The 27,270-nt window shown below is 46.6% G+C and overlaps 1 protein-coding gene across 1 annotated transcript in view; it reads right to left on the bottom strand.

The window, feature by feature from the left end:
- Positions 1–933: 933 nt before the first annotated feature.
- The window catches only part of LOC147626567 (urease accessory protein G-like), a 41,905-nt gene continuing 15,568 nt past the window's right edge, over positions 934–27,270 (bottom strand). The window contains exons 4-7 of the mRNA XM_086816623.1: positions 3,898–4,099; positions 2,320–2,441; positions 2,084–2,188; positions 934–1,251 (exon numbers count right to left, since the gene is read on the bottom strand). Of these exons, the coding sequence (XP_086672749.1) occupies positions 1,165–1,251; positions 2,084–2,188; positions 2,320–2,441; positions 3,898–4,099 (516 nt within the window). The 3' untranslated portion in view covers positions 934–1,164. The remainder of the gene's footprint in view (positions 1,252–2,083; positions 2,189–2,319; positions 2,442–3,897; positions 4,100–27,270) is intronic.

Raw genomic sequence — 27,270 nt, 5'->3', positions numbered from 1 at the left:
GGCTTTGAACACTTAGTAAGTATTGGTTAGTTATAAGGAGTGAATAATAATAGAGAGCTCACTAATGGTAATTTATAACTCCGAGAACCTATGGGGAGACATGACCTAGAAGAACTCTTTACCAAGCTCAATACTGATACCTGAGAGGTAGGTCCTAGGCTGGTTATGGGATGTCAAAACATGGATAAGAAATTCTCGCATGGTGTTGGTCTAGCCTCATGCTCGTGGGTGCTCCGAAATGGTGAGCTAGCCAATTAATTTATTTGCATACCTCAGGGTTAAACTGGTTAAGAGGTCCTCTTAAAACATATATGGTAAAGCTCAGACATTCTAATCCCTTCGTATAGCACCATCACAGATTATAGCGAAGTAGATAATTAAAATATATACCTTCACAAGGTCAGAAAAATCTGAACTTAAAAATTGAGAGATTTGAGGAAGAAATAATAGTGAAGAAGAACAAAGAAAAAAACAAAGCATTTGAAAGATTAAAAATAAATAAACTAACAAACCTAGCTACTAAGGAGACGAAATCAAAAGATAATATCAAACGAAGACTTTTAATTAAGACTAAAACCAAAAACAAAAAACAAACAAAAAACAAAATAGCAAAACAGAGAACTGTACACTCTAGACCTAAAGCACTAAGAGCTAGAACCAAACATTAAGCTAAAAACTTTAAAAAAGATTTCGACTCAAAAGTGCAACCATCAACTCCAATGTCTGGCCAAACATGAAGTGTAGTTTCATCAACTCTATCATGCATAGCGTGGACAATAAGCTATGACATCCCTACTCACGTCATCAGTGCCCAAGAGTAGGTGCAGGTTTGTATAAGGTTAGTCCAAAAGAACATGCTTTATAAAACCAACGAACTGAGTTTCTATCACTCTCCGGAGGTTAATCAAAGTTTTGAAAACTAAATGTATCTTATTTGAGTCTTCATGCTAATGTGAAATTTATAAAACTGTCATAAAGCATATGTATTCAGTATTAAAAAACAAAAAGCAACAAGCTACAACTAGTACTTAGATTTTCAGTTTAATAGGCATTCACCGAATGCTCAAGTCACACACAGCATAGTGGCTTAAGGTAAAACCCTCAATCCCTCAAGATTTATTGATTGTTATGCTAACTAGCCTTGGAGCATAAAAAGCTTACAAGCTAAACCTTCTTTTTCCCACCAGTCGCTTCCTCCCAAACTGCCAAAACATGTTGCACAATCTCTGGCACTCCAACACCATGTTTTACCTACAAAACAAACATCTCCAGGCTTAAGTGAATTTCTTTGCTTTTTAATACAACTATGCTATCTTTTGAATACAATGATAAGTTTAGTGAGCACAACAAGATAGACCAAAGAAGAAAGAGCTCATGGCATCCTACAAGATTTCTAGGAGCCAAGGTTACAAATGATAGGTACCATAGAGACAATACAATACAAGTACATAAAGTATTGATTACAGCGTGCACGGGAATACATATAGGATACATGGACGAGACATATGAGTTGCTTAATAAGGTCTAGGACGAACAAGACCTCCAAAAGTTGTTATACAAGCTTGTGCATCTTCTACGGCATATGGTTTGCTCTGTACAGTACACAAAGTGGATTGTGGGGTTCAAGTACGAGTACGGAATACAACTATGCTAAGTGCTTTCCACAATAGAGGTGACCCCTCATAAGACCGACCTACATCCAGAGCTCCACACACACACATGCACACACGCGCGCGCACACACTCACGCACAGAGTATGCATAAAGAACAAAACTGTTGAGAGATTCGCCAACCCAACTACACGCCTGACTGCTCCAGAGCACTCCCAAGTGTGGTAAGTCACAAGCACCACACCTCCAGCCACAGCCATACCATACCCAGAAACTACGAGGGGGTTCAGCAGTCATAAATCCACCTTATGGGCTAGACTAGATTCAGATCCACACAATGTGGCTCTGCAATCAGTTAATTGCACACCCTCACTTATTTAGGCCCGAGGCCCTATTGATAATCCTACCCCTCTTGCTCGCCATTATCAAAAGGAGCAACAATGATGGGTCATGATTCAACGATCAATCTATACCTGGGCAAATATAAAAGGCCCTCCATCTCGCATTTTGAGAGCATCTTGTTCCATCACTTTCAGATTAGCACCCACTGCCTCTGCCAAATCAGTCTTATTGATCACCTGTCATACACATACACAGGGAAGTATCATCAGTCTTTTGAAAGAAATTAAGGGTTTGCGTAAGGATGGGTGCCTCGATGTACAACCCCACTTGAGTTGTCATGAGTTGTTAAAAAAGTTGGTGATCTCACAAGAAGGTCCGCCTGAGTGATTCCTGGGCCTCCTTTGCGAGGAATCTTATCACCACCAGCAACATCTATGATATATATAATGTAGTCTGCCAACTCCCGACTAAAATTGGCTGCTAGATTGTCTGCAAAGACAAAATATTGAAACTATAAAAAGCATCTCATAAGACCTAACCATGCAATTGGCCAAGCAAATAGAGCACTAACTGCTGTTAAAACACACACCAAGAGAAGTATGCAGCAAGGCAGTATAGACTCCTGAATACTTTTAAAAAATGTCTTTGCAAAAAATGAAAGTCCTGCTGTTATGTCCCCAAAAAGACTAACTTAGTTTAGCTTTAATAACGAGATCAGGCTAATGCAATAATTAGTGGCTCTGATGATGGGTTTACAACATTAATTGAGTAGACAAGAATGAGGAGTCGGGGTCAAATGTTCTTCTAGCCTCAAGCTCCGGGATGCTCCTGGATGGAGCAATGGCTGGGTAGTGAGCTTCCAATCCCCTACTTGAGTGGTCTTGGACTAATCCATTTTTTGTGTAGTGTTTCACATGCAGATTCACATCAAGCAGTGAGCTCTCAAACGTTACAACTTCTCATGTAACATGTGTCACTTGATACCGGTATTATTAAATGTACACCAGCCATGTCAGCATCCTTACTTATCATGTCATCATGCTTAGTAAGCAACTATTGGACACAAGCCATGATGTAAGCAAGCATCTATATCTAGCCAAGTGCAAGTGATGCTTTGATCAATCAAAGGGATAAGTGTCCCCTATGGTTGAAATTACGAGTCAAAAAAAAAGCTTGTGGTCCAAGCCACCTCCTTTGTGAGGGTGAATTTCTTTAAAACAGGTCAATCCCTCACGAGTACACTTATTCCAGCTCTCACTATTGCAAGTCTAGTTCTGGTGTCTGTTGTCCTAATCATTTACCCACTTAAGAGGGAGTGTTTGTACCTTACCCACTTAAGAGGAACTGTTTGTAGCCAAGTCTTGGTCAATTTTGGGGCTTTCAACCATTTCATTGTAGTTGGTCCAGGCATCCGATGAGCAGCTAAGTGTGGATACTTTTATTATATTTGGACATTATTATCACTGACTTGAACTTCCTTCCCCTTTGGCCCTAATGCTTGCATTAAGCTAAACAACACCACCTCTAATTGTGCGGGGAGGGTAAGGACGAGGGGAAGGGGAGGGCACTTTGGAAATACTCATGCCTACATGCTATCAAGCTCTAGCTTAGTGTCTGGTGAACAATAGTGAAGTCAAGTTTACACACTCCAAGGAATTTGGTACAAGGCGGACAGAAACACAAATAGTGGATAAGCGCCTCATCTTTCTCTCTCACTCACCATATCATAGAATGAAAATCCTGTATGGTGTATCCTATCTTAACGTGTGGTAATACTTGTTGTAGAGGCATGCCGTTTTTTCTCCTTACTGCAAGTTACACAATTACAGGATAACTTATCAAATCAATTATGCCTTCTGTTTCTACACTCAATGGAGAGAGAGAGAAGGGGTTGGGGGGGGGAAGAGAGAGATTGATGTGCATTTGTCCAAACAAACAGGCTCACCTCCTCCTGATTCACATAACAAAATATCTGTTGCGAATCTTCTTGAAAGTTCTTCCAATGGGCCAAGATTGATACTGATATCTTCTCGAATAGCAGCATGTGGACAACCCCCCGTTTCAACTGCTGTTATCCTTTCTGGTGCAAGGGCACCATGCTTCACTAAAAACTCACCATCTTCTCGAGTAAAAATATCATTTGTTACCTACAAAGATATGGAAGTGAGACTCTAGAAGTCAAATCATATTAAAAAGTGGACAACATCCACAGCAATTACCTGAAAAAAGTAACAAGCTTGCTAGAGACAAGAACCATTTCACCAACTAAAACAATAAAAATAGTGTCCTGTGCATACCTTAATCCAATTGCGCGTGAGCACGATCCTGAGCTGCAGCTACCTCAAGGGCAGAGTCCAAATGCGAGTATGTACAGATATGGCAGTGTTTTGGGCACCCAAACAAGTGGGTAATAGGCAGGCATGGCCAGGCCCAGTGTGGAAAACTTTATAACAGGTAGTGGGCCACTACTACAGGCCAACCAACATATCAGATGCCTATCTATAGGCAGGGTCCGTCATTCACAGGTAGATGAGATGAAAATAGAGTTCGCAGTGCTACATCCCCGGCCAGTAGACAGGACTTCTCAACGTCCAGCTTCCTTGAGCATTTCTCACTGCTCAAGTTGTAGAACACTTGCACCTATGTGCTAGGGTTTTCCAGAGATAGAAAGAGAGTGCGGTGGAATCACACAAACAGGACACACACGAGTCCTAAACTACTGCTTTGTGTTATGTACAAGAAGTAATACAACTGAAATTCAAGTATAAGATGTGGCTGAGATTGAAGACATCAAATCCATAGTTACCACGGAACGGGAACGTTCCGGGAATGTCGGATGCTGGAACAGGAGCGGGAACGGGAACGGGAACGGGAGCGGATCGGGAACGTCGCGGAACGCCACGTCATATGACATGTCGGCATTTAGGACTAAAATGACAAAACATTTAAAATATCCAAGATTAAACTTTAAAGTCTTAAACATTAAAAATTTGAAGAGTCCAGACTCCAAATAGAAACTGAAAAGAAAGTACATCGCATGTGGAATCTGGATATATAGAAACTGAAAAAGAAAGTACATCGCATGACAAGTACAAAACTAGCCTCAAGGGCCAAGGTAATTGGTGAGTCAAAGACTAGTCATCAGCAAGTGGGATCTCATCCTCCTATCCAGGCTGTCCCTCAGTCTGCTCATCCTCATGCTGCTCCACATCATCCTCTCCCTCTGGCTGATCCTCACCATCATTGTCATCAAGATCAAGGCAAAATCCAATAAATGGCTCTGGAGTACACTCAACCCTGAACTTGTTAAGCAAACGCAAGTTTGCATTAACAAATACAAGGTCATTTGCCTTCTGGACACCAAGCCTGTTCCTCTTCTTGCTTGCAATGTTTCCAAAACTGCTCCATAAGCGCTCACATGGCGAGGAGCTAGCACCCTGGCTAAGCACTCGAATGGCCAATCTTTGCAGCAATGGTGTATCTGCCCCATAATCCTCCCACCACCGTGCACTGGATATCTTGAACCTATCATTCTGTGCATCCTGCAAAGCGAAGAGGCCTCTCTTTTGTCGATAGAAGGAAAGGTCTTCACAAACCCTCCTCCTATCATCTGCACTGGGTACAAGCTTCCTCAAGATATCCTCCCAACCCTGCACAACCTCTGCATCTGTCTCTTGTCCTTTGCCTTGAAATTCTGGATCCACCACAAATGCAGCAGCCTCTAATGCAGAGTGATACTCTGTCCACCTGCCTGTCGCAAGACGAGATAGCTCCTGTCTCCTACCCCCATCCAAAGTCTGTAGAGATAGGATTCTCTCAATCATCCTGTCCATCCCCTCATACACCTTGCCAATGCAAGGCTCATCTCCATCAAGAAGCCTCAACATAAGAATGATTGGCCGCACAACCTGCAACAATACCTCAACAGTGTCCCAAAAAGTGTCATCAAGAACAATGGACCTGCATCGAATACCTGCCACTGAGGTACGCTCTCGCCATGCATCCCACTCCTCACAAACTACAAGCTGCCTCAAATGATTCTTCACTTCAAAAAGACGCTTTAGCATAAGGAAATTATATGCAAAGCGTGTATCTGAATACTTTAAGAGATCCTTTGGGGATCTCTGTCGATATACAGCCAAAATGTAGTGGTGGCGAGTGATAAATGAAACAATGTGATTGCCCATTTCAATAGAAGGCTCCACCCACTGCATCTTACCAATATCTTTGAGGAGATTGTTGAGCCCATGTGACATGCAAGGAGTGAAGCAAATATGTGGGTACCTATCCTCAATGATCCTCCCTGCTGCCCTGTTTGTGTTCTCTCCATCAGAAACAAACTGGATGACATTATTGGGACCCACGTACTCAATGGCTTCACTCCAAATATTTGCCAATCTCTCTGCAGTTTTGCCCGCCTCTGAATTGTCAATAGCTTTAATAAAAAAGCTACATCCTCTGGAGTAGGCAAGGATACCCTGAATGGAGCGGCTCCTGGTGTCACTCCAACCATCACCCATGATAGTGACGCCACATCTTTGCCATACATCCTGAATGGGTCCCAAGGCATCCTCTATGGCCGTCCTCTCTGTGGCTAGAAGTGTAGTGCGCAATGCCTCGGATGAAGGTGGAGCATAGCCAGGTCCGAAAGAAGCAATCTCCTTCACCATATCTGCAAAGTATGGATTGCGGGCCTTTACCAAAGGAACATCTGCAGCATAAAAAAACCGTGCCACTGATGCATCTACTTGTGCCCTCCTCCCAGGGTGCCATGATGCCACAAGACTAGCCTGCACTGGACCTCGTGAAGCCTGGGTCTGGGAAGCATTTGTTCCATGTGCGGATGGCTGTGGAGCAGCCCCAAATAATGGAGTAGATGCACTCGCTGAAGATGCCACGCCTGCAGGTGTAGCTGATGATGATGTACCTCGAGGATCAAGAACAGAGGGCTGACTCCCTGCTGCATCAAGTCTATCTGCAAGTGCCTGCAATCGTATGATATCTGCTCCTGACACTGTAGGGCAAACAGAAATGCCTTTGCCTCTAACCCCCAACAAATGGGCTCGCACACGATCCGTGCCTCCAGTCTTAATGGATCCACAAAAGTGGCACTTCCACTTGCGTGACCCTCCTCCTCTTGCACTATCATATCTGGACACAAGATCCTCCTCATTCCACCAAGGGGATCTGTTTTCTGCATCTATGCCACGAGGAGGTGCCATTGAAATTGATAAATGGCTGAAAATTAAAATAACATGCAAAATGCCCTTGCATGAGACATAAGTAAAGTGTCCACAAAGTGGAAAAAAACGCAGCAAACTAGAATCTCCAAAATCCAATGTTCATTGCGTAAATTTTAAATCTTACCTGCTGAGTGCTCAAGACTCGAGTCACGAGTGCCACCCGAGCAAAACAAGGGGCCAAGAGGAGGTAGGGAGAGTGACAAGTGTGCACTGTGCAGTGTGGGGCAGCCAAGGCTCAAGAGTGAAGGTAGGGAGAGTGTGGGGCAGCCTGCAGGCCCGGGCAGCCAAGAGGAAGGTGGAATGGAGAGTGTGCCTGTAGGCTGTGGGGCAGCCAAGGGGGCAGCCAAGGGGGCAGCGTGGAGTGGTAGGGAGAGCAGCCAACGAAGCAGGCGCAGCCAACGAAGCAAGCGAAAAAGCGAAAAACAGCCGTACGCTGGGAAAAAAAGGCCGCCGGCGACTAGCGAAAGTACACTTTTTCCGGAACGCCCGGAACGTGCGTTCCGCCCTAGCGTTCCGGCGTTCCGACACGCGTTCCGCCACGTTCCCCGGCAACTGGTCCGTTCCGGCTCCCGTTTCCACGTTCCGGGCACGCCTTGCGCTTCGGAGCGGCGTTCCGGCGTTCCAAGAAGGCGGAACGCCGTTCTGCGGTAACTATGGTCAAATCACAGCCTTGTGACCTACTGTTCACTCTTGGCTATAGCACTTCACCTATAGAGAAACACTCTGTTAAGTACAACATTGAGGAAAGCATATGAATATGATGATTTGGCTACCAACGCATATATATGCACCAATGCTCCTAGTCGGCTAGTAGTACTGCTGTTGGCCACGTGGCCGACTGCCATGTCATCAATACCACATCATCATTGCCATGCCATCGCTGCCACATCATCATTGCTACGTGGCAATGCCACATGTCCTATGTGCTGTCCGACTTTGCCTGTTGGTTGCTATCTTATGTACTCGTAGCTGTGTCACATTCTCCCCTACTTGCATTGATGATGAGCCAGTTTGTCACCATGCACTACAGTGCAGAGTGCATGTGACATTCCCAGCTGCTTAGCTTGGCGGGGCAGGTTCATGGCTTCCAAGTAGTCCGCCAACAACTGGGGTACTCTTGAAAGAACTCCTCGTCTAGCCATACGGCTTCGTGGGTACCTCGATCTCGGAATTTTGTATCCGTCAACCAGAACCATGCTTCCAACGATAATGAAGGATCTGTTTGGGCTCGATGACTTCTGCTTCGTCTACCACGTCTGGCTGCTGTTCATCTGAAACATCAAACACTTCTGGACCAACATATGGTTTTAGCCAAGAAACATGGAAAACATCATTCATTGTCCAACTGGTAGGCAACTTTAACTTCATGGAAACATCACTTAACTTCTTAACTATTGGAAAAGGGCCAAAACTACGGAATGAAAGCTTGGGACAACGTTTGCCCACTTGTTTCAATCTTTGTTTCATAACACGCAGATAGACTCAATCTCCTTCCTTGAAGTGGACATTTCGTCTAGACTTATTCGCATGTCTCCTATATGCTTCCTGTGCTTTGGTCATTCGGTACTTGACCGACTCAATGATCTCGGAAAATGCTTCTGTGGTTTTATTAGCTTCTAGAGATGGAGACACCAATCTCGTCAAAAGAGAAGAGAAACGGCGACCAAAGGCTGCTTCATATGGAGTCCGTCGTCCGACAGTAGATGAATGAGTGTCGTTCAAGATAGCCTGGACCAATGGAAGATAATGTTCCCATTTGGACTGCTCATCATGACAATATGACTTGAGAACATCAAAGACCAACTGGTTATAAATTTCTGTTTGGCCATCTGTCTGCGGATGGAATGCGCTAGACAACTGCAACTTAGTTTCTAAGTTTTCAAATAATGCCCTCTAGAAATGCGAGGTAAACTTTGAATCTCTATCTGATGTATTGGTGCTAGGCAAACCATGCGAGGTAAACTTTGAATCTCTATCTGATGTATTGGTGCTAGGCAAACCACAAACTGGGTACCAATGTTTGAGAAACACATGGGCTACGTCCTCGACTGTGGCCGTATGCTTACATGGGATAAGCATGCAGAATTTACTAAAGCGATCCACAATGGTGAAACACTGAGTGTTACGAGATCCGGTGGATGCTGGTAGAGGCTCCACAAAGTCCATAGATATGTCGATGAAAGGTCCGTCACGGATAGGCAAAGGTTGAAGTAAACCAGCCTTCTTTGTATGTGGAACCTTTACTTTTTGACAAATCTTGCAAGCTTGAACATGTGAATATACATCATGCCTCATTTTTGGCCAATAAAAGGACCGTTCTAATTTCTTGAGGGTACAGTTGATACCCCTGTCCTCCAACTAAGGAGTCATAGGTATCATGGAGAAGAGCTGATCGCTTTTCCCGAATGACACATAGGCGGTTCTTCAAGAACAACCAACCGTTATGTACTGAATAATGGCCCGGCTCAGAAATGAGAGCCAAATTATACTGAGTACCAAACTCAAGGGAGTCGACATATTGCTCTTTCATGCTATCTAAGTCCTTCCCCGTGATTTTGAGAATGGTAGATTCTTGGACTGCCTGGATGTTGGCCTTTCGACTGAGAGCATCTGCCTCTACTTCCAATGTTTAAGCGTTGTGATCACACCCAAAAGCTCTTTGTCATATATCGAATAATTCTTTTCGATAACAGCCAACTTTCTACTGTAATATGCCACGGGTCTATTGTCTTGCTAGAGAACTGCACCTATGGCTACATTTCTTGCATCGGTAATGACCTCGAAAGGTTTATCCCAAGATGCTAACTTTATTACAGGCGCTTCTGAGACAGCTTTCTGGAGTGCACAGAATGCATCAAGTGCCTTGCCTGTAATAACTGAGACTTTCTACTTGCGAGTCTTCACCCCCTTAAGCAAGTCGGTAAGAGGTGAAACCTGCTAGGAGGATCCGATCCAGGGATCAAATCAATGTGATGGTCCTCAAGGCGAGAGGGTGGGAGACTGGGCGAAAGCTCGTCCCTGTGCATAATGTCCTGATGTCTGGACAAGAGGTCTGACTGAAGATGAAATGGATGCTACCAATGAGGTAAACGCTGTTTGAGCACGAACATAAAGTAGTGCTCCTTCTGCTCCCTTGCGAATAGCTCGTCTGGCCTAGAGATGCGAAATCAATGGGATGCCAAGAATGCTTCTATCCCCACGAATCATGACAAGCTCAGGAAAACCTTTACAGATAGTAAAAGTGTCCTGCCCCCAATCGGGAATAGGCTCATACTGACGGAACCATTGAATTCCTAAGAGCATTTCACACCCCAACAGAGGCAAGACAATGAAATCTCGTTGGAATGAGGCCTTCTGAATGTCAAAGGTAAATTGTTGTGCCGTCTGAGAAATGTGGGTGCGGAGACCAGGTGTGAACCCGTCCACATCCAGATGATATGGGACTAATGTGCAGCTCATTTTGTTAGCCAATTGGGGAGAGATGGCGTCCTCAGAACTGCCATATTGAAAAGGACTACAAACTGTCGGCCCTCGGCAGAGCCATAAGCTCGGATGAGGCTTTTCTGTACAGCATCGCTCTCACCCTCCTGCTTAGCATCAAATACCACGGATGGCATAGGATGCATAAAAGGTAAAAGTTGAACCGCATTGGCTGGAGGAGCTGGGGATGCTGTGGCAACTGTGGCAGAAGGAGCTTTGGCGGCTTGTTCAGCTTGCCATTTGTGGCAATCCTTCTTACCATGCCCTGTGATGTGACAAAAAAAACATATGTTTTCTGACTTATACTTCTTTTACTCCTCTGGAGGAAGATAACCTCCAGTAATGCCTGCTTTAGCCTTTTCATCGAGGGTTTTCTTAGGCTTAGATTCTTTATCTTTCTTACCCCTGATTTGGAGCTATTACTGCCATCCTTCTTAGCATCTTTAGAAGATGCATTACCTTTCCCTGGCTGTGCAGTGGATTGCTGCTGCTGGTGTTTGGTACTGGACTGGGATGACTACTTGGACTTGCCTCCGTTCATCTTAATTTCTTCATTCTGAGTGAGAGTCAATGCCCGGTTATATGTACTGGGTTCAAAGTTGCGAACTATGAACCGAATGTTAGGATCCAATCCACGAATGAATTGCTCCATCTTGGCTTGGGCACATAGCCGTAACTGCTGTGCTAAAGTAATAACCTTGCCAAAAAACTGAAGCAATGGTGATCCGTTCTGTCTGAGTCCATAGAACTCATCTGCCAGACCGGTCATGTACTGGGCAAGGTCACCGCGAAACGTTTCACTATCGAAACGAAACGAAGCTGAAACGATTTATTTTGGAACAAAACGTTTCAACACCAGGTAGGTGGACAATGAAATGTTGGACTGAAACGATCATATACATAAAATGTGAAGGTACTGGCCAATAGTTATAAGATGATATTAGCATAATTGTCATCAGTAAAACAAAGAAGACATACAAAAGAGAAGAGAAAAGAACAAATAGGACGAAACAAGGAAAAAGAGAATTATAAAAACTAAAAAGCACACAAAATCACAACCTTTTTCTCCACATGAAACGATATAGTTTCAATGTGCGCACGAAACGTTTCAACACTAAAACGTGAAACGAGTTTCAAAGCCACTGAAACGAGTTTCATAGTGACCATGGTACTGGGGCGAGAGGAATATGGTCTTCAAGTCATGGACAAAGGTATCCCAGCTAAAAGCTGTGACACCTGTGGTCTGGTCTGTATAAAGATTAGACCAATGCTGCCACCAAGTGATTGCCTCACCAGTGAGATGGGAAACCACTACGTGGACTCTAATATGTGATCCCAGCTAATGGAAAATGAGCAGTAAATTGATGAATAAACTGATTTACTGCTAAATGATGTCAAATCCCCATAGGATCTCCTCGTAGAACGCTCCCGGTACAAGACTCGAAACCTACAAACAAACCAAACAAACAAGAAGGGGGTGCAGGCCTGACTCACCTCCCAACCACGACAGCCGTGGGCAAGCCCACAGACTTGGCTGTCCCCACCGAGCCACGAGCTGAGCTAACTAGATGACGTACCGACCAATCTCTACATCGTGATGTGTCTGCACTAGATCCAGGCTCCTGACCATAGAGCTCTCACAAAGACACACGAGACTCTATATCCCTAATGACTAACGTTGGCCACCCTTTTATAGGCTCTTGGCTGGTCATCGGGCGTCCACACTTGGACGCCCGCCCGTTAGTCTATCCCTAACTCAGCTCGCCAATCAACCTCCCCTTCCTCTAAGAGCTCACTCCTGAGCTCACTAAGAAGCCAGGGTAATCTCTCTGAAGAGTAGTCAATGTCTCCCATGTAGCGTCCTCCTCAACACGATCCTTCCACTTGATCTCGTATTCCGTGATAAGCGTATTACGCAATCTTCTTTCACGAAATCCAAGAATCTTTTCAGGTTCGTGTAGAACAAATGTCATGTCTTCGACATCTATAATTTCTTGAGGAGTAACTAACTGGTCTGTTCCACCCAATACTTCCTTAAGTCTACTGACATGAAATATAGGATGAACTTTCACATGAGAAGGCAAATCCAGTTCATATGCAACTGAACCAATCTGTCGTGTAATACGAAATGGTCCACAGTATCTAGAGGATAATTTCGGAGATCAACCTGTCCGTAAAGTCTCGGAATCTTTCGGAACTCGCAAATACACCATCGTTCCTTCAGAGAACTCTCTGGGTGAACGATATCTATTAGAATAACATCTGTCTCGATCTTAAGCACTTCTAATAGATTCCTTCGTAACTTGTAACATTTCTTGCATATCTTGTAAAAAATTACGTGCTGCATCATGCTGAAGTCCTGAGAATCCTACTGTAACAGGTGATCTAGGTTGAAAACCATACATAAGCATGAAAGAACTAAAACCTGTACTCGTATGCTTAATACTGTTATATGCAAATTCTAACATAGGAAGATAATCCTCCCATGAACTCTGCTTTTTGGATACATATGCTCGAAGCATATCCTCCAAAATCTGATTCACTCTTTCAGTCTGGCCATCAGATTGAGAATGATCTGAGAAACTCAAATTCAAAGTTGTTTCCAACTTCTCAAAAATAAGTTTCCGAAAATCACTCGTAGACTTAGAGTCCCTATCACTGACTATGTCCTGCGGTAACCCGTCGTACAGTCTAAACAATTGCTCGATAAACTGCCGTGCTAATTGCGTAGCTGTAATAGTCTTCCGGGTCGGTAAAAATCTAGCCATTTTTGTCAAGCGATCTACCACAACCCAAATAGAATCGTGGCCTTGATGTGTTCTTGGCAATCCGGTAATAAAATCCATGGAAATACTTTCCCATTTATTACTTGGGATTTGCAACAAAGGATGCAACAACCCAGCCTGTCTAAAGAGTTCAGCTTTATTTGCTTGACAAACTTGACACTTGAGACCATAATCTTCTACATACCCTTTCATCTTTGGCCAATAAAAAGTGTGGTTCACTAACGATAGTGTCCTGTGTACCCCAGGATGTCCAGCAGAAGGGGCGTCATGACACTCCTTAAGAATCTTGGACCTAATGTCCGAGATCTGTGGTACACAAATTTTGTTATTACAGAATAGTAAACCATTCCGAATCATCCACTAGCCTCCTGCAGCCTGAATGGTAGGCTGTTCAGTCATCAAGTCTTGGTCAATCAATAAGCTCCCATCCTGGATCTTCTGCCAAAATGGACCAAAATAACTATCAGTCCTGCAAAGCTCTCTCAATGACTTAAATAAGTCAGTAGAAATCTCGATGAACGACAAAGTATTCACCTCTCTAATTCGACTAAGCGCATCTGCAACACTATTCATGGACCCTTTACGATAACGAATCTCAAAATCAAAATCTTGCATTAACTCAGTCCAACGAGCTTTCCTTCCTTTCAAATCATCTGCATCACACACATACTTGATTGACTGATGATCAGTCAATACCACAAACTTAGAGCCATATAAATAATGTCTCCAAACCTTTAGAGCGTGAATCACAGCATAAAGCTCCTTTTCAAGGATTAGCCAACGAGATTGAGTGTCGTCTAGCTTTTTACTTTCAAAAGCAACAAGTCTACCATCTTGAAATAGAGCAACCCCGATGGCATAGTCGCTGGCATCAGTTTCAAGAACATAAGGCCGACTAGGATCGGGTAATGCTAAGATAGGTGCTTCCTTGACTTTATCTTTCAAAAGTTTGAAGGCCATATCCAAATCGTTATTCCAAGTGATAGGCTGATTTGACTTACGTCCACGACCTTTCAACAAGTCGATCATCGGTAGTGTGAGCTGAGAGTACTCTCGCACAGATTTTTGAAGAAAAACAACAAAACCGAGAAAAGAACGAAGTTGTTTCACTGTTCGCGGTATAGGCCAGTCCAGAATCTTCTGAACTCGGTCATAGTCAATGCTCAATCCATCTCTAGACGTTCTCGATCGAGCTCTCGTTAGTGCTCCAGAGCGACGAGTTCAACCTGACGCCGATCTTCGTCGATCCTGCGTTGGGGTTCCTCGTAGTCCCATCTTTCTGCTTTTTCTTGTTGTTTTCTTGCTTCTCCTTCTGCTTTTTCTTCTCTCCTTTGGGACTCGTCTTCTCTTCTTTGTTGTTCCATCTAAAAGAAGAGGGAGATGTAGTCGAGGGCTACTGGAGGCGGAGGAGGACGTGTTGCTGCTGCTTTCAAGAGTTGGAGACACTCCAAGAGCAGCTGGTTCTGAGCTCTAAGAACTTAGAAGAGCTATGTGTCTACTGCAGTCGGAAGAGCAAGGTCTCCTTGGGGGAGACTTCTTCTGGCTGATGGGTACTCTCCTCTATAGACATGATGCTGAAGTCGGTGGTCGTGCCAGAACGCAATCTGACCATCCAAGGATACCCTCACGCTAGGATACGGTGTGTGTGGACATGCTGAATCTGATACCAACGTAACATGCAGTGGAAGTCTTCATATTGGAGGATCCTATCACACAAATGCTCACACCGTCTTCTGTATTCTGAGTTTCGTGAGTTTAGCAATCTACTTTAATACTTCAAACTTTAGAGAGATATGAGAGAGAGAGATGAGAACTGTACACCGTATGAGGTCCCGAATTACGTCACCACTTCTCTGGTAGACGTCTAGAATGATGTCATGATTGAATACATGTGGAAGGGCTCCATGGAAGGATTGGTATCCTGGTGTGAGTTCCTGGCATGATTTATGAACTCATGGAAGGGTGGTAACCCTGGTGAGTGACTCTGGACTCATGGAAGGGTGGTTACCCTAGTGAGTACTTTTTGGTCCTGTGTGCACGACACCTGTGAATGGGCTAGTTGGATGTACAAGATGTAAGTTGGGAGATTTCATCCACTATGTTTGTGCACCAACATATGTATGTGAGTTACACATGCATGGATGACTTGTTTTTGATGCGTGGACATTGCTTGGTATTTTGCCTATGAATGTCCACGGGCACCGGGGACGCCTCGACAACCCATGGGTACGCGTGTGCACACCTGTTTGGGACTCATATGGTTTCCTTATGTGTTTTGCAAGTGGTAAGTGTGCACACTTAACCCAATTTATTCATTATTTCATGTTACTAAGGTTTATTGGGTGCAGGGTTCACATTCACTTAAAGTGTGCGCGGACACACTTATAATTTTAAAAGTGAGTTCACATCAGCCTGGACTTTTTTTTTTTCCGAGAAAAGATCCTTTCATTAGCTATATAAAACGCCCGCTGGGCTACAAAAACTCTCCTGCTCATAAGAAGGCAGAGCAGAGATCCAATCAAGGCAGCTAGGGAGACTCTCCCTAGGTGCAAAAAAGTACAAATATCAGTACAGATAACTAAGAGGCTATATCATACAATAGTGGGGGGGGGGGATCCAAACAGGTGGCCTGTAATGCTAGCGGGGGATACCCGCGTGTAGGGTATAGAAGGGGCCGCTGTGCCAAGTGGTGTGAAAGGCCTGGCGTCGCAAGATCGCTGCATCCGAATCGCCCTGGATGAGGTCATACTGTCCTTGCAGGGTGTGGATGAACTCCTGCCAAATCCCCCGAACAGTCTCTGCTGGTGGCTCCAGTCTCTCCTCAAAGGCCCTAAAACATCGGGCCCTCCAGGTGAACCAAATGGTGAGGCTACTGAGGAGCTCCCATCGTAGATCCCTCTCCTGTGTCCAGCTGGCGAACAAGAAATCCGGTGAAGGAACAAGGCGAGGCTGGCCCCTAATGAATCTGATGGCCTAGCTGTCCTGCTCCGTCTCATATCCGAGAGCAGGTCCTAACGAAGTCGACCAAGCAACGGCACCCCACGTATACATGCCCTCTGGAAAGAGGGGGACCAAACTGCGCAGCATCCGCAGCCAAATCTGTTGCGCCTGTGGACAGTCCCATAGGCAGTGTCTCTGTGTCTCCAATGGGTGGCCGCATCGGACGCAGGCCGCCGGAAGACCACTGTAGACAAGCCAGTGCCAACTGCAGAGCCCCTGTGGGCCACCAGCCACTGGAAACTCCAGATCCTGCGTGCCTGTCGACTAGCCAAGAGCCTGGTCCAAAAATCCTCCAGGAACTCCTGTGAGAGTCCCTGTAGCCGCCAATGCTCCGATGCAACTGGAGAGACCATCCTCCTTGCAGACAAAATATGCCTCCCCAACCGAACAGTGTACTGGAAAAAGGTAATCTCTGTGGCCTCGGGGAACGCATAAGGATCATGCCACTTGTACTCGCCAGGGTCCCACTGGAGCCGGGCCAAGGGGCGCGCAGCATATGCCCATATGCGCCAAACAGAGTCCAAATCTGTAGGGTCTAGATCAATATGCCACTTCCGGGAAGCGGCGGCCACTACCCATATCCTCTGAAAGACGCACTCTGCAACCAAAGGCGACTCCACCTCCACTCTCTGGAGTCTGCCCTCATCCTGGATCTCATAGTAGAGGCATCTACCATCCTCAGTGCAAGCTCTGACAGCAATCAGGATCTCCAACTGTGTAAAGGCTCCCATCCACCGTGGGGACGCTGGCTCGAAAGGCGTGAACCACTCCTCAATGAGTGCCTCTTGAATGTCATCCCTCATGATCAGCCCCCCTCTGAAGTGACTCAGCCTCTCCACCTGGATCTCCTCTGGGAGACTGCAGAAGGCCTGCCAGTTCCAAAACTGCGTGCTGGGCCTGCCGCTGTGAGGTGAAAAAAAGAAAAAAGAACACTGCCTCTATAGCCCTTCACCTCCCAAACTTGGAAACACAAACACGAACGGGGGCACCACCAGCCACAAGCTGGAACACTTCTCACTCTTCACCACCCAACCCATGCCAGACAGACAGCACAAAACAGGGGCACCATAGACCAAAGTAAACACCCAGCAATATATTCCCAATCAAAACATTTCATACAAGCTTCTCCCGACACAGAAGCCTTACTCACACAACTTACAAACACTGACTCAAGCTTGGATTTACTACCGAGGATACACCACATCCCCAATCACCACATGATCCACTCGTCTGCCTGCTGTGCCAATCAAACCAAAAAGAACCCGGCCACTTCTCTTCAGAAGACGCCCCACCAGCTAACCCTCAACTCACTGTAGCCCATCACTTCTGCATGTGTCGCCACCAGCAGCAGCTACCAACATCTCTCTCTCTCTCTCTCTCTCTCTCTCTCTCTCTCTCTCTCTCTCTCTCTCTCTCTCTCTCTCTGCTGATCCTCTGCCAGCCTCACTTCAAACCCTTCCTCTGCAATGCTACCGGCCCCACCAGCTAAGCAGCCACACTGTCCTGTCTCCAGCACCTACCTGGGCTCCCACTTCCGGCTTCACCTAGCGGCCCACACCAGCCCTCGTTTGCCGGCCTGTCACCTTCCTTTGTCTTGCATCCAGCTGCACCTGCAACTACACATCCAGCTCTTTATCATCACCTCCAAGGCCTCCCAGTAGCTCTGCGCCGACCTTCGAAGAAGCCTCTCCCTCCTTTTACAAGGCGGCCACCACCCTGGCTCTCTTCGCTTAAACACCTCTCTCTTCCAGGCGGCAACCTTCTCACCTGCAGCTCTGCCACGATCACCCTTCCTTTCAAACTAGGCGGCAACGCCAGCCCAAGGTGACTACCTTCAGCCTCTGTTTGCTCTCCACGCTCACACGGCTGCGCTCCACTGGTCCCCAGCGTATCACCGCTCTTGTACCCCAAACGGCCACCCTTCGCTCTTTGACGCCCGCCAGTGCTTCCACTAGCTCCCACACGGCCAGCCTCACCTTGACCACCCTTTGCAATGCTACTTTCAGCGCTCCTCAGCTGCGCTCCACATCACCCAGTCGTCACAAGGCGGCCTCCTCACAGAAGGCGTCGACTCTGTCCGCTCCAAGCTCCGCTACTCTTCACACGGGAGGCCCCCAAACTCTGGTTGCAGCATGGTGCTCCCCTCCGCCTTCTTCTCTGCAATTCGATCAGAGCCCCCCACTAATATCACAAGGCGACTTCACCTTTATCTGTTTGTAGCTGCGCATCACCCGCTCACGCTCTCTCTTCGCTTCATGTGCCGGCCAACTTCTAGAGGCCCTTCGCTGGCGGCTACATAAATAGCCATGTGGCGATTCTCAAATTAACCACGTCAATATCATTTTTTTTATTTTTTAAAAGATGGCCACCAATTCTATTTCTTCTCACACCAATTCTCAAGGCTACCTTGGTTCTCTTTCAACTTTAATTGCCCATGTCTCCACATACTTCTCAAATTGCAACCTTCAGTGCCCAATTATCTCTTGGACGCGCACACAATCGGGCGACTGAGGAGCTGAAACCATCTTCAGCCAACCACATTCCGGACAAGCCTGCAACAAGCCCAAAGCCAAACCGTTCTCTCTGTACATCTGCCAACACATTCCATGGCCAAACTCTTCACACCTGCCATGCACACGTATGTACACAAGCCCAAAATATCTTTAAGAAAAACGCTTGACATACTTTGCCAAGCCCCCCATCTGCTAGAGCATTCATGCTCAGCAGCAAAAGATAAAATCCAAGAGCTATCCACCAGGATCAAAAGGGAACATCTCCAAGTCAGCATCCCATTCCCCAATATCTATGAAACACCATGGCTGCATCACTGCATACCAAACATCAACCATAGCCACAAAATCTTTTACGTCCACTTCACCCACAACAAACCTCCTCGTCTTTAAAACCTGTGGCATTGCAGCATCTAGCATCCCATCCATCAACACCAGTGAAGGCGAGGTTCCAGCATCTTGACCTTTATGCACACAAAAATCCAGATCCTTTCCAACAGCAGTGTCCACAAGCACTTCCAGCTCTTGTAATATAGGCATCTCCTCACAACCATACAACTCAGCTGGTTCAGAACCCTTGTCATCCAGGGACTTTGCTTTTAGCATTTCAGCAACCCGCAAAGAAGCCTTAGTTACACTCTCGACCATATATGCATCCATTTCCATCTTTGGCTCTTGTTCATCAAGGCTAGCAACTTCCCATACATCATCCTCCAGCACAATACTCACCTCGCAACGCTCTTCATCAGCCAAATCTTCATGCATACCTTCTTGAGTGTTGCCAACCCCCCTAGTATCATTGTCCAAAGACTCCCCAGCACATAATGCATCAAACGGAAGAACATCCACATCAGTCATTGCAAGTACCATACCACCATCCAATTGTCCAAGAAAATCCATAATAATGGAGTCTTCCTCCATGCTCTCTACATCCGCATCACAAACCATCTTCACTTCACCACAAGTCTCTACCCCATCCTCCTCCCTTGTAGAATCTGACAAAGAATCATCTTCAAAGCATCCTGTATCCAGCTCCTCTTCCTTCTTATCATCAGCCAATCCCAAAGCATCATCCTCTTTGCTTCCATGTGCATGCATGTCATCCAGATCCCTGTCATGTACAGCCACAACGTCCAAATCCAAAGAAGAATCCACTGGCAACTCCTCATCTTCACTTTGCTCCTTCACCTGCTTCTCATCCACCTGTACATGCTTTAAAGACTTTGGAAAAAAATCAGAAGACACATAAAACATCCCCCTTTGCACCTGTATAGGCCTTTGAGGTTCCTTTCTAATCAAACCTTGCATAGAACTCTTACCCACCTCAACCAAATTCACATGCATATCCCTTGCAAACACAACACCTTCATACGGATAAATACCCATCTCCATCTGCTTCAAAACCTTGCTTTCCTTTTCCCTAGCAATCCTAACAGCATCATCAAATGACTTGGGATTCTTCAACTCAACCCTGACCTTTAAATGGGGTAGCAAACCATCAATAAACAAGCACTTCTTCAGAAACATAGGAGGAACTTCCTGCTTCAATGTCATACACCACTTACTCCACAAACATGTAAATACCTGCACAAAATCATCCAGTGATTGTCCATGGACCTGCTTCAAGATGCTCAACTCCTCCCAAAGCACACTAGAATCCTCCACTTGCTGAAAACGCTCCAAAAGGCCTTCTTTCAACCTGTCTAAGGTCAAAACACCATGTAGCTCACATGCCGCATCCTGTGCTTCAAAATCCTTAAGCCAGCTTCGGGCATCTCCCTTCAAGAAAATCTTTATCAGCTTCAGAACCTGCTCTTCATCTGTCACATGATTGCTAATGCATGCCAACTCCATTTTCTCCAAAAAGTCACACACATCCTCATCCTTCCTGCCATGAAATTCTAGATAAAACCACATCATGAAAACCTGTAAAAATCCCTGAGCTCTCCTCAGTGAAACATACGCCCTTCTAGGCAAAGAACAACACCAGAGTTATCCTCAGTGGGGGCACCAGAAGAATGTGAGGTGAAAAAAAGAAAAAAGAACACTGCCTCTATAGCCCTTCACCTCCAAAACTTGGAAACACAAACACGAACGGGGGCACCACCAGCCACAAGCTGGAACACTTCTCACTCTTCACCACCCAACCCACGCCAGACAGACAACACAAAACAGGGGCACCATAGACCAAAGTAAACACCCAGCAATATATTCCCAGTCAAAACATTTCATACAAGCTTCTCCCGACACAGAAGCCTTACTCACACAACTTACAAACACTGACTCAGGCCTGGATTTACTGCCGAGGATACACCACATCCCCACCACATGATCCACTCGTCTGCCTGCTGTGCCAATCACACCAGAAAGAACCCGACCACTTCTCTTCAGAAGGCGCCCCACCAGCTAGCCCTCAACTCTCTGTAGCCCATCACTTCTGCATGTGTCGCCACTAGCAGCAGCTACCAACATCTCTCTCTCTCATGATATGCACAGGTCACACATTGGTTCTCACAGCTGGCTGAGGCAGGAGACAGAGGATCATGGTATGCACAGGTCACACATTGGTTCTCACAGCATGGCCTAGACATGGATCATCTACCACCATTCCAGTATGACAGGGATGCACCACATATCCATCTCTCTCATAGTGAGAGGAACAGAGTATTGAGACAGGATCTATGGCAGCTCTATACACGAGAGACATGGATATCGCCTACACAGCCTCTTCCACCGAAGATGCTATACTACAGAGATCACTTCATGAGTATCACTGATGATGGATTTATAGAGAGGCCTAGATACATGGAGGGCTTTTTACCACACGGCTCCCGAGTGGCTATTGGTCAGCTCAGAGTTTCATCACACCGATTGGAGATTGAGACTGGCAGAGTAGCACGGATCCCCCGAGAGGAGAGGGTATGCAGATTGTGCAGAGAGGAGGTGGAGAGTGAGGAGCATTATGTATGCAGATGCAGAGCATATACAGCCATCAGAGAGAGATATCCCATTTTATTCAGAGAGCCACATTCCCTACGCCAGATCTTTGAGGCAGCAGACCAGCGCATACTCGGGAGATTTATTCTAGACATACAGCGCCACAGAGAGACATTATTACAGGCTCAGACAGCTCCAGAGGGGGGGCGACAGACACAGATTACTACATTTTTTCAGAGATCCATCCCCCTCCTGGCCCCTATACAGCAGGAAATTACTCTCCAGAGAGCAGAGACACTTAGAGCCCGCAGGAGACAGAGGACACCTGGCTTTCGGACACCACGCCTATACCAGAGAGAGATGACAGAGATCAGAGCTCACTTTCACAGAGAGGGTGCGGAGCGACTGGCTCGCTTCAGAGCACACCCAGGCATGTTCTTCAGGGAGCTGTGGACACCCCCTTCACTGATGTATACCATTTTATATCCCCAGTATGGTACAGGATGGAGCTAGCTAGGTTGCATATCATGATTGTATACTACATGCATATAGCTTTGCATTCTCCTAGTAGTAGAGCTCCATCCCTTGCACACCCAGATTCAGCTTTTTTTGTTCAGTACTTTTTCATTTTGTTGGGATGACAGAGGATACCCCATATAGGTACTCCGATTTGTCTCATAGGCCGAGTTCGGTCTTTTGGAAGACGTTAATAAAATCTTTCTTTCTTTCTTTCTTTCTTTCTCTCTCTCTCTCTCTCTCTGTGCTGATCCTCTGCCAGCCTCACTTCAAACCCTTCCTCTGCAATGCTACCGGCCCCACCAGCTAAGCAGCCACACTGTCCTGTCTCCAGCACCTACCTGTGCTCCCACTTCCGGCTTCACCTAGCGGCCCACACCAGCCCTCGTTTGCCGGCCTGTCACCTTCCTTTGTCTTGCATCCAGCTGCACCCGCAACTGCACATCCAGCTCTTTATCATCACCTCCAAGGCCTCCCAGTAGCTCTGCGCCGACCTTCGAAGAAGCCTCTCCCTCCTTTTACAAGGCGGCCACCACCCTGGCTCTCTTCGCTTAAACACCTCTCTCTTCCAGGCGGCAACCTTCTCACCTGCAGATCTGCCACGATTACCCTTCCTTTCAAACTAGGCGGCAACGCCAGCCCAAGGTGACTACCTTCAGCCTTTGTTTGCTCTCCACGCTCACACACGGCTGCGCTCCACTGGTCCCCACCGCTCTTGTACCCCAAACGGCCACCCTTCGCTCTTTGATGCCCGCCAGTGCTTCCACTAGCTCCCACACGGCCAGCCTCACCTGACCACCCTTTGCAATGCTACTTTCAGCGCTCCTCAGCTGCGCTCCACATCACCCAGTCGTCACAAGGCGGCCTCCTCACAGAAGGCGTCGACTCTGTCCGCTCCAGGCTCCGCTACTCTTCACACGGGAGGCCCCCAAACTCTGGTTGCAGCATGGTGCTCCCCTCCGCCTTCTTCTCTGCAATTCGATCAGAGCCCCCCACTAATATCACAAGGCGACTTCACCTTTATCTGTTTGCAGCTGCGCATCACCCGCTCACGCTGTCTCTTCGCTTCTAGAGGCCCTCAAACTCTAGTTGCAGCATGGCGCTCCCCTTCGCCTTCTTCTCTGCAATTCGATCAGAGCCCCCCACTAATATCACAAGGCGACTTCACCTTTATCTGTTTGCAGCTGCGCATCACCCGCTCACGCTGTCTCTTCACGTGCCGGCCAACTTCTAGAGGCCCTTCGCTGGCGGCTACGTAAACAGCCATGTGGCGATTCTCAAATTAGCCACGTCAATATCATTTTTTTTATTTTTTAAAAGATGGCCACCAATTATATTTCTTCTCACACCAATTCTCAAGGCTACCTTGCTTCTCTTTCAACTTTAATTGCTCATGTCTCCACATACTTCTCAAATTGCAACCTTCAGTGCCCAATTATCTCTTGGACGCACACACAATCGAGTGACTAAGGAGCTGAAACCATCTTCAGCCAACCACATTCCGGACAGGCCTGCAACAAGCCCAAAGCCAAACCGTTCTCTTTGTACATCTGCCAACACATTCCATGGCCAAACTCTTCACACCTGCCATGCACACGTATGTACACAAGCCCAAAATATCTTTAAGAAAAACGCCTAACATACTTTTTTATAAGACGCGCACACAACCAAGCGACCGAACAGTTGAAACCACCTCCAGCTGACCTCACTCCGAACAGGCCTGTATAAGCCCAAATCAAAACCATCCACCCTGTACACCTGCCAACACATTCAAAGCCAAACCTTTCACACATGCCACGCATCCATATGTACACAAGCCCGAAACACCTTTCAGAAAAACGCCCGACATACTTTGCCAACCCCCCCATCTGCTAGAGCATTCATGCTCAACAGCAAAAGCATAAAGTCCAATAGCTATCCACCAGGATCAAAAGGAAACAGCAACTCACCATCCCATTCCCCAGTATCTGTTAAAACCAATGGCTGTATCACTGCATACCAAACATCAACCACATGCATCAGAAAATCATCCACGTCCACTTCACCCATAACAAACCTCCTCGTCTTCAAAACCTCTCAACCATGTCTGCATCCATCTCCACCTCTGGCTCCTGTTCATCAAGGCTAGCAACTTCCCATATATCATCCTCAAGCACAATACTCACCTCACAACGCTCTTCATCAGCCAAATCTACATACATACCTTCCTGAGTGTTGCCAACCCCCCTGGTATCATCATCCAAAGACTCCCCAGCACATAATGCATCAAATGGAAAAACATCCATACCATTCATCACAGGTACCAGACCACCATCAAGCTGTCCAAGAAAATCCATAATGATAGGATCTTCCTCCATGCTCTCCACATCCGCATTGCAAACCATCTTCACTTCATCAAAAGTCTCTACCCCATCCTCCTCCCTTTCTGTATCCAACTCCTCTTCCTTCTTATCATCAGCCAATCCCAAGGCATCATCCTCTTTGCTTCCCTGTACATGCATGTCATCCAGATCCGAATGCTCTTCAATAGGGCCTTCTAAATCACTGTCATGAACAGCTATGACGTCCAAATCCAAAGAAGAATCCACTGGCAACTTCTTATCTTCACTTTGCTCCTTCACCTGCTTTTCATCCACCTTCACCTGCTTTAAAAACTTTTGAAAAAAATCAAAAGGCACATAAAACATCCCCCTTTGCACCTGTATCGGCCTTTGAGGCTCCTGTTTAATCAAACTTTGCATAGGACTCTTATCCACCTCAACCAAATTTACATGCATATTCCTTGCAGACACAACACCTTCATACGGATAAATACCCATCTCCATCTGCTTCAAAATCTTGCCTTCCTTTTCCCTAGCAACCCTAACTGCATCATCAAATGACTTGGGACTCTTCAACTCAACCCTGACCCTCAAATGGAGTAGCAAACCATCAATAAACAAGCTCTTCTTCAGAAACATAGGAGGAACTCCCTGCTTCAATGTCATACACCACTTACCCCACAAACATGTAAATACCTTCACAAAATCATCCAGTGATTGCCCATGGACCTGCTTCAAGATGCTCAACTCCTGCCAAAGCACACTAGAATCCTCCACTTGCTGAAAACGCTCCAAAATGCCTTCTTTCAACCTGTCTAAGGTCAAAACACCATGTATCTCACATGCCGCATCCTGTACTTCAAAATTCTTAAGCCAGCTTCGGGCATCTCCCTTCAAGAAAATCTTTATCAACCTCAAAACCTGCTCTTCATCTGTTACATGATTGCTAATGCATGCCAACTCCATCTGCTCCAAAAAGTCACACACATCTTCACCCTTCCTGCCATGAAATTCTGGATAAGACCACATCATGAAAACCTGCAAACAATCCTTGAGCTCTCCTCAGTGAGACATACACCCTTCTAGGCAAAGAACAACACCAAAGCTCTCCTCTATGGAGGCACCAGAAGAATGTGAGGTGAAAAAAAGAAGAAAAGAACACTGCCTCTATAGCCCTTCACCTCCCAAACTTGGAAAATACGAACACAACGGAGGCACCACTAGCCACCGGCTGGAACACACTCTCACAGTTCACCACCCAACCCACGCCAGACAGACAGCACAAAACAGGGACACCATAGACCAAGGCAAACACCAAGCAATTATATTCCCAGAAAACACATCATACAAGCTTCTCCCGACACAGAAGCCTTACTCACACAACCATTACAAACACTCAGGCCTGTCATTGCTGAGGATACACCGCGAACCTCTCGCCTGCATGCTGTGCCAATCACACCAGAAAGAACCCGGCCACTCACTCTTCAGAAGGCGCCCCACCAGCTAACCCTCAACTCTCTGCAGCCCATCACTTCTGTGTGTGTCGCCAGCAACAACTACACCATCATCTCTCTCTCTCTCTCTCTCTGTCTCTGCTGATCCTCTGCCAACCACTTCCTCTGCAATGCTATCAGCCCCACCACCAAGCAGCAACACCTATCTTTTTCTCTGCTTCACTCGACACCCGCTCACGCTGTCCACTGTCGGCTTCACCTACGCGGCCCACACCAGCCAACGCTTTACCAGCCTGTCACCTTCCTTTGTCTTGCATCCAGCTGCACCTGCAACTGCACATCCAGCTCTTCCTCTGTTGTGCCAACACCTCAAAGGCACTCACCCATGCTCTCCTCTCCCACACACGGCTGTGCTCCACGCTCCTCTAGTGGTCTTCTCTGCACGCCTGCAGTACCTTTAACACCAATAGCTGCACATCACCCTTGCGCCTTCACGCCCACTTTGCGTCTCCACGCTCACCACCACTTCAAGAGCCGCCAGCAGCAGCTCTCTCTTGCTATCAGCACCCACTCACACGTCGGCCCTCCACAGTCGCCAGCCCGTCGGCAAGGCCAATAGAGTCTCACCAGCCTGTGCACTAACCCCTGACGGACCTTTTGCTCTCACCTGCAGCAGCGCTATCCGCTCCAGCCAAGCCTGGCGTCGACGTCTCCAGTCGCCCCACCAGCTAACATCGCTCACACCAGCCCGTCACTTCTGTGGCACCAACCTGTGATAACAGTATTGGCACTTCTTCCGCACACAAAGGTGGCCTTCCAGCCCTTCTTCTTCACTGCGATCCTCTGTGGCCGCCTTGTTCTCTCTCCGCGGTTGCTCTTCACCAGCTAGCCCCCGACTTTCTCTGCGACCACCTTCCCGAACGTCTGCGCTGGCAGCACGGTTATCCTCTACGTGGCTATTGCTTTAGTTGGCCACATCAATATTATTATTATTTTTTATTTTGCTCCTCTCCTAATGGATGGCCACCCTCAATGCTTTCACACCATGTCCAAGGCAACACTGGCCTCTTC

Source organism: Cibotium barometz, chromosome 22 (genome assembly GCF_041138505.1).
Source record: "Cibotium barometz isolate CiBa-2024 chromosome 22, ASM4113850v1, whole genome shotgun sequence".
NCBI lineage: Eukaryota > Viridiplantae > Streptophyta > Polypodiopsida > Cyatheales > Cibotiaceae > Cibotium > Cibotium barometz.
The sequence above is the reverse complement of the archived record's forward strand: the minus strand, read 5'-3'. Positions and strand labels throughout refer to the sequence as shown.